At 50.2% G+C, this 11,325-nt stretch overlaps 1 protein-coding gene across 1 annotated transcript; it reads right to left on the bottom strand.

The window, feature by feature from the left end:
* Positions 1–1,282: 1,282 nt before the first annotated feature.
* Positions 1,283–1,522, bottom strand: LOC133766546 (retinal cone rhodopsin-sensitive cGMP 3',5'-cyclic phosphodiesterase subunit gamma-like). Its single transcript, XM_062200222.1, has one exon. It carries the CDS (start codon positions 1,520–1,522, stop codon positions 1,283–1,285), a length of 240 nt encoding a protein of 79 aa, XP_062056206.1.
* Positions 1,523–11,325: the final 9,803 nt, after the last annotated feature.

Raw genomic sequence — 11,325 nt, 5'->3', positions numbered from 1 at the left:
CCCCCTTGCCTGAGCTCCTGCTTCATCCTGACATTTCTCCCCTTTATTTCATATCTCCCACGTCAGCCCTCACCTGTGCCCCCTGTGAGTGCCAGGTGCTCAAGATAAGGGCCCGGGGTGAGGGAAGGTGCAGGTGGGAGGTTAGAATATGTGACAGGGGCCTGAGAGGAAGCATGGGATGTTTGGGTCCCAGTCTAATTCAACATCCTGGTATTATGGGGGAAGGAACTGGGGTGCAGAAGCCAGGTCGCCTGTTAGGCACTCGTGGGGAACTAATCCCCGGGTTCTGACACCTCATTCCAGGCCCTTGCTTTTTTCTTTTCTTTTCCCCCAGAGGAGAAGCAAACCATCATTTTATTGAGAAGATTCAATTCACATCAGAGTCTAAATCTTATAGCACAAAAGTGCTTTCAATTGGCAGTTTAAAAGTGATTCTTTTTGTTAATTTGTGTAAATCCAAGCAATGTCTGTAGTTGCACCTAGTGTTTAATACAACATAACTATAAGATTCATGGCAAACATCTCCTTCATCAACAAAGAAGTGGAGAGGAGGAGAGTGACATAAATATTATCTTTTTTTTTTAAAGACTTTTTAATTTACTTGAAAGTCAGAGTTACACAGAGAGAGAAGGAGAGGCAGAGAGAGAGGTCTTCCATCTTCTGGTTCACTCCCCAGTTGGCCGCAACAGTTGGAGCTGTGCCAATCCAAAGCTAGGAGCCAGGAGCTTCTTCTGGGTCTCCCACGTGGGTGCAGGGGCCCAAGCACTTGGGCCATCCTCTACTGCTTTCCCAGGCCACAGCAGAGAGCTGGATCGGAAGTGGAGCAGCCAGAACTCAAACAGGCACCCATATGGGATGCCAGCACTGCAGGTGGCAGCTTTACCCGCTACACCATAGCACCAGCCCCCATAATTATTATCTTGAAAGTCTACTATGAATCCTTATGAATGCTTAGCAAAATGAGCTGAAGGATTCACACACACACACACACACAAATAGAGAAAACATTGATGATTTTAACCAGCTGATAAGAAAAAAATTGTAATATTTTAGATGTCCTAACAAAAGCAGGTTTTCATCGGCTGTTCTGAGCTGAGCTATATTGCAAGCTGTGAAGAGAACTGTTAATAGTCAAAGATGAGAAATGATCATGTGGACCCAAGAAACCACTTCCCAACACTGAACATCAAGACTGTGGCAGATCAATAGGATAAAAGCAGTCAAAGCTACAGCGGATGCTGTTGAGAGGAGTGGAACCTCTTGTGCCTCAGATAATCCCAGACTAAGCGAGCTCTTGCAATTCCAGGTGGCGGAAAGCCTCCCAGGGACAAATCACTGTGATATCTGTTCCCAGCCCCTCCATGCCTGAAATGTCATCTCCAAACCCTTTCACACTTTTCTTAGCTGGTTTGCTTTTGAACCAGCGAGTCTGCCTCTGCTTGAACTTGTGTGGGCCCTTGCGTGGGGTGGTGGGGCCCTGGTTGGAAGCTGGAGGAGCCAAAGTTGTATAGTTGTCACTCATTTTGAAGTTCTTGGGTGGCTGATGTTTCCTGTCAGGCTCCTCTCCTGACTCATCCAGTTAGGTCTTCATATCTGGCTCCTAAATCTGTATCGAGATGTAGTCAGTTGTCTTCTGAATGGGATTACGGGAACTAGAGTACCAGTTGGAGTCCTGGCTGCTCCAGTTCTGATCCAGCACTCTGCTATGGCCTGGGAAAGCAGTGGAAGATGGCTCAAGCCCTTGGACCCCTGCACCTGCCTGGGAGACCTCAAAAAAGTTCCAGGCTGCTGGGTTTGGATTGGCACAGCTCCGGCCATTGCGGCCAATTAGGGAGTGAACCATCGGATGGAAGATCTCTCTCTCTCTCTCTCTGCCTCCTCTCTCTCTGTGTGTAACTCTGACTTTCAAATAAATAAATATATCTTTTAAAAAATAAAGGATATGGGGCGGCCCTGCGGCTCAATAGGCTAATCCTCTGCCTGTGGCGCCGGCACACCGGGTTCTAGTCCCGGTCGGGGTGCCGGATTCTGTCCCGGTCACCCCTCTTCCAGTCCAGCTCTCTGCTGTGGCCCAGGAAGGCAGTGGAGGATGGCCCAAGTGCTTGGGCCCTGCACCTGCATGGGAGACCAGGAGGAAGCACCTGGCTCCTGCCTTCGGATCAGCGAGATGTGCCGGCCGCAGCACGCTGGCCGCGGCGGCCATTGGAGGGTGAACCAATGGCAAAGGAAGACCTTTCTCTCTGTCTCTCTCTCTCACTGTCCACTCTGCCTGTCAAAAATAAATAAAATAAAAAATAAAATAAAATAAAGAATATGAAATTACAGTTGGATAGGAGGTCCAAGTCCCAGCAATCTATTGTATAAGCACTGACCATAGTTAATAATAATGTATTGCATTTTGAAAGTTACTAATCGGAGACTGTAAGTGTTCTCACAACAACAAAAAATAAGTAGGAGGGAATGCATATGTTAATTAGCTTCATTGGCCATTTCACAATGTGAATGTATTTCAAATGATATCACATATTATAAATATATACAATTTTTATTTTTTAATCAAAAGTAGATAAGTGGGGTTGGCGCTGTGGCATAGCCAGTAAATCTGTCGCCTGTGCCGGTATCCCATATGGGCGCCAGTTCGAGTCCTGGCTGCCCCTCTTCTAATCCAGCTCTCTGCTATGGCCTGGGAAAGCAGTAGAAGATGGCCCAAGTGCTTGGGCCCCTGCACCCACGTGGGAGACCTGGAAGAAGCTCCTGGCTCCTGGCTTCCAATTGGTGCAGCTCCAGCCATTGCAGCCAATTGGGGAATGAACCAGCAGATGGATCTCTCTCTCTCTCTCTCTCTCTCTCTCTCTCTGTGCCTGTCCTTCTCTGTGTAACTCTGACTTTCAAATAAATAAGTAAATCTTTTTTAAAAAGTAGATAAGTAAATTTTTGAAAAAAAAATGCATTGCTTATATCAAAATCCTTTAAAATAGAACTAGTGAGTGAAGCATAAGTTAATTTACAAGCATACAGATGAAGTAGACAAAACAGGACAATAAGGTTATGACAGTTCAATTGTATTAACTGTTTTTTGTTTGACTTAAGTTAGGGCACATGTTGGTTAGTCACAGGATGTGAGAGGGAGGCAATGTAGAGATGCCCTTCTTACTGACTAATGAAGAAATGGATTTTGTTGAAATCTAGAATTTCCAGGATGCGGGGGAAGAGAGAGCGATTTGTTTCCCATGCAGGACAAAACTTCCCTCAGGACTTCCTCGAGTGCTGTAAGGATTTAGCAACTCCATAAAAACAGAAAATAATTTCTCATCAGACATCCCAAACCTGTCTGGATTCTTGCCGGCTTGTCTGGGAAAGATGTATCAGACAGACTCTCTATTTCTGTGTCTAGCCCTATGCAAAACGAGCTGGACAGCAAGTGCGGAGGTGTGCCTATCCGCTGATCATGGCCACTGTCCAGGGACCCCAAACTCAGGGGCATGGTGAGAGGTGTGGGCCTTCTTGCTATCACCTTTGTGTTTCAGCCCCACTGCCCCCTGGAAAATCTGGCCTCGCCTCTGGTTACCCACCCCCTTACAGTGGTTAGCGGTGACCCTGCCTCCCAAAGCAGCATGGGGAACTCACAAGAAGCCCAGTTCCCGCTGCTGGGGTTGAATCAGATGCAGAGGAACTGTGTCCTCAACCATTCATCGCAGGGACACCAGAGCCCTGGGACAAGTGGGAATTCCAGCTCCCTCCCACCCCTCCACACTTGAGTCCCACTGGATCAGAGACCATGATCTGTGATTACAAATATCCAGCCTTGGGGTGGGGGTGGGGGAGTGTTGTGACACAGCCAGTTTAGCTACTACTTAGTAGGCCTGCATCCCACATCCGAGGGCCTGGGATGGAAGCCCTGCCTCTGCTTCCCGTCCAGCTTCCTGCTAATGGATACCCTGGGAAGGAAGCAGGTGATTGGGTCCCTGCCGTTCGTGTGGGAGACCTGGATGGCATTCCTGACTGCAGCCTGGCTCAGCCCTGGCTCTGTCAGGTGTCCGGACAGTGAACCAATGGATGGCAGTGTTCTCTCTCTCTCCTTGTGTGTGTGTGTGTGAGCATGTGTCTATCTTGCAAATAAAAGAAATAAGTTTATTTTAAATTTTCAGGCTTATAATAAAGTTGAGGGGCCGGTGCAGTGGCCTAGTGGTAAAGTCACTGCCTGCAATGCCGGCATCAAATATGGGCGCCAGTTCAAGACCCGGCCACTCCACTTCTGATCCAGCTGTCTACTATGGCCTGGGAAATCAGTGGAAGATGGCCCAAGACATTGGGCCCCTGCACCTATGTGGGAGACCCGGAAGGAGCTCCTGACACCTGGCTTCAGATCGGTGCAGCTCTGGCCATTGGGGCCAATTGAGGTGTGAACCAGTGGATGGAAGACCTCTCTCTCTCTCTGCCTCTCCTTCTCTCTGTGTAACTCTGACTTTCAAATAAATAAATAAATATTTAAAAAAAGAAAGTTGAACAAGTAATACAGAACACCTACACCATTCACCTATAATAAATCTCTTGCCACATCTGCTTTCTCACTGTCTGTGCACCTGCACGCACGCACTGCTGAGACATTTAAAAGCAAGTCACACACATTGTGACCCTTCAACATATAACTCCTACATAAGCACAATGGCATTTTCACATCCAAGAAAAAAAAAAAACAAAAACCACAACATCCATTAGATGGCATCTCATCTCCCCAACTGTCCTCAGAGATTTAAGACATGAAACAAAAGGGAGAGTGGCACCAGTGAAGGGCCGCACGTGTATCTGCTGTCACGTCTGTATGGCAGCCGGCCCCCGGGCTGCCAGAGAAGGCTGGTCCTGCCCGGGCTCTCAGGCCCAGCCCTGCAGAGGGGGCCTCAGGCGAGTTCCATACTGACAAAGACTCTCAGAATGGGAGCGCCTTAATTGCTATGTGCTAAATATATGCTAAGGTAGAATTCTGTCCTCTGTGCCTTACTTTGCAACTTCTCATACACTAATAATCATAATCATGACTGCGACGCAAAGCCCTCTCTACACAAGAGACCTGCCCTGGCCAAGCCCATCATTATTTCCTCCTGCAACACCCTCCTGTCCCCCCCTGCAAAACCAAAGCTCTTGAGACTCAGGGTCTCTGAACTAGAAGGCTTAGTGAGAGGTTACAGGTGCTGGCTTGGAAAAGGATCCGATCCTGGCACAATTACCATGCCTACCAGCACGGAGTCAGGATAGCGACTGGAAATATGGCTGCCAAGCCAAAGAGCCAAGAGCACTTTTATAATGAGAGCAAAAAATGGCTGACACTGAACTTGCACTGGCCACAGAGGGGAACAGGACAACTGAAAGCTGGGTGAGTTTTGGAACAGGAGGGCAGTGCACGGGAGAAGTAACTGCTGCTTCTGGATGGGTTGGGGGTACCAGTACGGGAAGTTTATACTAACAGGCCCCAGGGCCCTGCTAATGGACCCAAGGGTTAAGTCAAGGTTTCAACATACAATATGGAATGGGAAATAGTGTTTTGTTGATTTCGCACACAGATATTAGCCTACTATGCCTTCTCTCATCTCTTCCCCCTCCATCTTCGGGTCTTGTAATTAAATGTGGGACATCTCAGAATTTTTATTTGATTAAGCTCTTCCACTCTTTTTTTTTTTTTTTTTTGATTCATTTATTTATTTGAGAGGCAGAGTTACAGACACACACACACACACACACACAGGTCTTTCATCTGCTGGTTCATTCCCCATATGGCCTCAGTGGCAGGGGCTGGACCAATTTGAAGCAAGGAGCTACTTCTGGGTCTCCCACTTGGGTGCAGGGGCCCAAGCGCCTGAGCCATCTTCCACTGCTTTCCCAGGCCAGTAAAAGGGAGCTGGATCAGAAGTGGAGCTGCTGGCACTTGAACCAGCATCCATATAGGATGCTAGCAGTGGAGGCTTAATCTACTAAATTAAGATTAATCTACTTAATCTACTAAGCCATAGCCCAGGCCCCTCTTCCATCCTTCTTTACAGCATCTAGCTCAGCCACAGTTCTCCATCTGCTCACACACATCGTCCACCTTTCCACCAGGTTTCGACCTGTTACTGATCACAGGTGTTTTAAAGTCCTAATTGCACAGTTCTAACATCTGGGCCACGCCTAAGGGCTGGATCTGCTGACTGCTTTATCTCTTAATTGCTTGACAGCTTTTCTGGCCTTTTTTTCTGTACCTTTTGTAGAGCAGGACAATAAAGATTGGAGTAAATGATATTTATGACTGGAACAGTGCCCCTTGCCTCATGATTGGAAATTAGTGTAAGAGTGAATCCGGTCACTGGTGGAGTAGGGCTCTTTCATTTTGAGATTTGAGAGGCAGAGTTACAGACAGAGAGGGAGAGACAGAAAGACAGATCTCCCATCTGCTGGGTCACTCCCCAAATGGCTGTGATACCGATCTGCTTAATAATACTTCTGAAATTAATAAGCTGTGTGGGCTCTGGCCATGCATTCAGAGAATTCTGAATACTGGCTCAAATAGACCAGACAACATGGTAAGTTTTCAAGCTTTTTATTCAGTGAGAGAAATGCATAGGCACGTGAGGGCTCTATCTAGAGGAGAAGGGAAGTCTGGAAATTAAGCTGGGCCATACCAAGCAGAAGTCACCAGGTGCCATATGCAACAAGCGTCTGGGTATGAGCAGCTACTAGCAGCTTATCACGGGCTGCAAAGCAAAGGCTGGGGCAACAAAGATCCATACAGACAAAAAAGGGCTGGGCCCATTGTGTTTCAGGCCTTTTATCCACTTCCAAAGAGGAGTGGTCACGTAGCCTGATTGGTAGGTGGGTACAGAGGTGGGTTAGGTAAGGGGTGAGATCACACAGGGGTGTGGTAAAGGCGGGGGTCTCCCACCTCACAAATCTAATCAATTTTATCCTATCTGCCTGCCTACATCAGCCACAACACCCCAGGCTGAGCCAGGGAAGGCCAGGAGCCTGGAACTCCATCCGTGTCTCCCACGTGCGTGGTGGGATCCATCTTCCGCTGCTCAGCCCCAAGCAGGGTCCTAACCTCTGTGCCAGGATGGGTGGTTCTTAGAGGAGGATCGGCAGCCAGACTCCCTGGGTGCTTACTCCCATCCCCACTGCAGGGGCGAGTGGGAGAGCCAGCCCCCCTGCAGAACGTGATGGTTGTGGAGTGTTGCCCCGTGGAGCACGCATCAGAGGGTAGGTGCCGTGGGGCTGTCCCAGCCCCAGCCCATCACAGGAGAAGCAAATGGGCCTCACAGTCGCCGTCACTCTCGGAAATTCTCGGAAACTTTGCTCCTAGTACCAGGAACTGAAAAATTAAGTGGCAGCTCTGACACGGCCGCAGGGCTGTCCACTGCCAGGACTCCCTGGCACGATGAAGGAGGCCATGGTGCTTGGGAGCTTGGTCGCCCTCAGATGCAGTATAGGGGACCCCAAGCCAGCAGCCAAGGGGTGGGTGGCGAGGCTAAAGAGATTGGCCAGGGCCTTGCAGGCCCGCCCTGGGGCCCTGCTGGGATCTGCAGAGCCAGATGTCCAGCTCATTCAAGACCAGGTGGTGCAAAGATAAGCAGCTCCCCGCCTAGGGAGGGGCCGGCTCTCCAAGTCTCTGTATCCCAGCAGAGCCCTGAGCAACCTCAGGAAATTCGAGATCCAAAGGTGGCCTTCCCTGGTGTCATAAAGGTATGCATTGTTTCAAGGTGAGAAAATAGAGCATATTGTAAGTATTACAAAACTTTTTAGGGACTGGTGCTGTGGCACAATAGGTTAAAGCCCTGGCCTGAAGTGGCTCCTGGCTTTGGATCGGTGCAGTTGCGGCCATCTGGGGAGTGAACCAGCACATGGAAGACCTCTCTCTCTGCCTCTACCTCTCTCTGTAACTGTCTTTCAAATAAATAAAACAAATCTTTAAAAAAAAAAAAAAAGCTTTTTAAGTGACTAATTGATAAGCCAGGCAGAGAGACTTCTCACTTGCTGATTCACTCTCTGAACACCCACTGAACCTAGGCACTCTGATGTGGGACACAGCTTTAAGTGTAGTCATACACCAGGTGGCCTCTCTCAGCCATAGCTGCTGTCAGAGCCCCTCTGAGAGGCACAGAGGCTGGCAGGCCTGCCTACTGACCCAGGCAGCAGCTCTGAGACCTGCTTCCCGGAGCAAGTCACACCGCGCTGGCCCCATCACCCTCCCCCACACTCTCCAGGGCGCTCTGCAATACAAGGCTGCCTTTCAAAGTTCATGCAAAATGAAATTAGAAGATAAGTGTGGGTGCAAAAACATTGTGAAATCCATGCCTAGATTTTTCTTTTTTAAAAAAGGTTTTATTTATTTATTTGAGAGGTAGAGTTACAGACAATGAGAGGGAAAGACAGAAAGAAAGGTCTTCCGTCCGCTGGTTCACTCCCCAGATGGCCACAATGGCCGGAGCTGTGCCGATCCGAAGCCAGGAGCCAGGAGCTTCTTCTGGTCTCCATGGGTGCAGGGGTCCAAGCACTTGGGCTATCTTCTACTGCTTCCCCAGGTCATAGCAGAGAGCTGGATCAGAAGTGGAGCAGCTGGGACTTGAACCAGCGCCCACATGGGATGCTGGCACCACAAGCGGAGGATTAATCTACTGGGCCACAGTGCTAGCCCCGCCTAGATTTTTCATAATAGTCATTCTCCATAAAATGATATCCACTTGGCCTGCATGTGTGGCATTCTGATCGGTCAAATATATATATATATATATATATATATATATATATATATTTTAATTTATTTATTTTATTTGAAAGGTAGAAGTTACAAAGAGGCAGAGAGAGAGAGAGAGAGAGGTCTTCTATCTGCTGGTTCACTCCCCAAATGGCCACAATGGTCAGAGCCATGCCAAACTGAAGCCAGGAGCCAGTAGCTTCTTCCAGGTCTCCCATGCAGGTGCAAGGGCCAAAGGACTTGGGCCATCCTCTACTGCTTTCCCAAGCCATAGCAGAGAGCTGGATCGGAAGTGGAGCTGCCGGGACTAGAACCGGCATCTATATGGGATGCTGGCAGGTAGCAGCTTTACCTACTACGCCATAGCACCGGCCCCCAGATATCTTTTCTAATAAGATATATGAAATGTTATTTTCCCGGCTGGCGCCGCAACTCAATAGGCTAATCCTCTGCCTGCGGCGCCGGCACACCGGGTTCTAGTCCCGGTCGGGGAGCCAGATTCTGTCCCGGTTGCCCCTCTTCCAGTCCAGCTCTCTGCTGTGGCCCGGGAGTGCAGTGGAGGATGGCCCAGGTCCTTGGGCCCTGCATGGGAGACCAGGAGAAGCACCTGGCTCCTGCCTTCGGATCAGCGCGGTGCGCCGGCCGCAGCGCGCCGGCCGCAGCGGCCATTTGGGGGTGAACCAATGGCAAAAAGGAAGACCTTTCTCTCTGTCTCTCTCTCTCACTGTCCATCTGCCTGTCAAAAATAAATAAATAAATGTCATTTTCCCAAAAGAATAAGAATCCAAGAAAATCTACCCCTCTGATGGCACTGAACACGGCCCAGCATTTCACAGCTCTACAGGCTGCTGCTGTAAACTTTGATTCTCTCATCTGCAACCCCAACCCCTGGGGCAGAGCGGCCTCAGTACAATGGGCCACATTGAAATCAGTGCACCATTGACACTGGCCCTAGGTGCCCCCGCTGGATTAGTAGGACCTTGGCTCCTCTTTTCAGTGGAGCTTCCAGGGAATAAGTTTTGACAATGCTTTATTGACGGCACCAGAGGGCAAAAGAGCTTAACTCAAGCTTAACAGAGAGCTGACCCCAGCTCTGATGCTGGCTCGCTGCTGTGGCCCAGAGCCTGCTTGCCCCAGCCAGGCGACAGGGAGTCGCAGGTTTGTTACTGTCCTCGGAGTCCAGGCAGCAATACCCGCAGGGCCCAGAGGGAGGACAGATCCCGACCTGTCCCTTGGCACCTGTCTGTGTCCACTTCCTGTCCCAGCACCTGCCTCTCCCTGCACAGTGGGCAGGTGGAATGCCCAGTGCTCTCTGAAGAAACCCCATCCTCTATGCACCAAGAGTCAAATCACATGAAAACACAGGGGCTGCTGTCCGCAGAGTGGGAGGGAGACACAGGAACACTGTCACCCGAGACACAGGAACACTGTCACCCGTTCCAGCTGTTCTGGGAGGGTGTAGAAGCCAGTGTTCAAACCTGGGCAGGGAGCTGGGAACCCTTTCTGCAGAAGGTGACTGGGCTTGAAGGGGACATTCAGAGATTCAAAGTGCAGCCAAAGGCATAAAGAGACTGGGAGGGGAGCAGTACCCAGGAGGGGCTGGTTTTGTGACTCCAAGGCCATGGCCCTGACCTTGAGCTTGCACCCTCCCTCCAGGGCCTCTGGAATGTGACCACTCACAGCACCAAGGCTGCTTCTGGACTGCACTACACAGCCAGATAGATCTCAGGATGCCCTGCCCAAGCGTCCTGAACCTACTTCCAGGGCCCCTTCCTCCCACAAGGGCCTTGGGATGGCCTGGGGTTTGTGGGAGGTGGGGGAGCAGACGTGCTTGGATTGAGGACCAATTGCCCACAGGCATGCAGGGGAGGGGGACTGTCCTCAGTGTGGGATGGAGCTGGAGGTGGGGGGAGGGGGCGGGGAAGAGTGATTGACAAGTTGGGACCAGAGACCATGGCATCCCCACTGCCACTCCCTGACGCGGTCACCAGGCCTCAGACTTCTGAGTTGGAACCTGGCTCTCAGATAGAGAGCTCGGTATTTTCCAGTGAGAGGACAGAAGGTGATCTCTGACCTTTGTCCTGTTGACTTGTAACCAGTGCAGCAGCGGCAGCACAGCCCCCGCTGTGTATCCCTGCTCTGGCCTCCGTAATCTTGGCGGCAGGCCTCAGACCCTGGCCAAAAGCCTTTTACTCCCAACTTGCAGCAAGGTGGCAGGGTCCCAGTCTTGGGAGGCTGTGATGATTCTGCACAAAAGCACGCAGTGCCGAGCCCTAGTGACTGTCCCACCTCTCCATCTTAGTGTGGGTGGGAGACGGACGTCTTAGCTAACAGGGAACGACCTACAAAAACTCCAGGAAGTCAACTTATCTCGCGATGAATGCAAGGCATGATGGAGTTCCTGAAGCCACGTGACACCTGCTTCCTGGCTTGACCCAATACCTGGGACTCGAATTCCAGGCAGAGGATCAGTACTGAAAAGGCGGCTATTTCAGCAAACCACAGAAGCTTCTACAGCGGACAACTTCCTATAAACTGCCGGATACACGGCTTAATTCTTAGGGAGTGAGAGACCCAAGCTGAAGGAAGAGCTCCTCTGGGAC

The sequence above is a fragment of the Lepus europaeus genome, chromosome 9, assembly GCF_033115175.1.
Source record: "Lepus europaeus isolate LE1 chromosome 9, mLepTim1.pri, whole genome shotgun sequence".
Lineage (NCBI taxonomy): Eukaryota > Metazoa > Chordata > Mammalia > Lagomorpha > Leporidae > Lepus > Lepus europaeus.
The sequence above is the reverse complement of the archived record's forward strand: the minus strand, read 5'-3'. Positions and strand labels throughout refer to the sequence as shown.

Bases quoted from the DNA above. Each gene is read 5' to 3' on its own strand.
- LOC133766546 (XM_062200222.1), bottom strand. From the start codon at position 1,522: ATGAGTGACAACTATACAACTTTGGCTCCTCCAGCTTCCAACCAGGGC.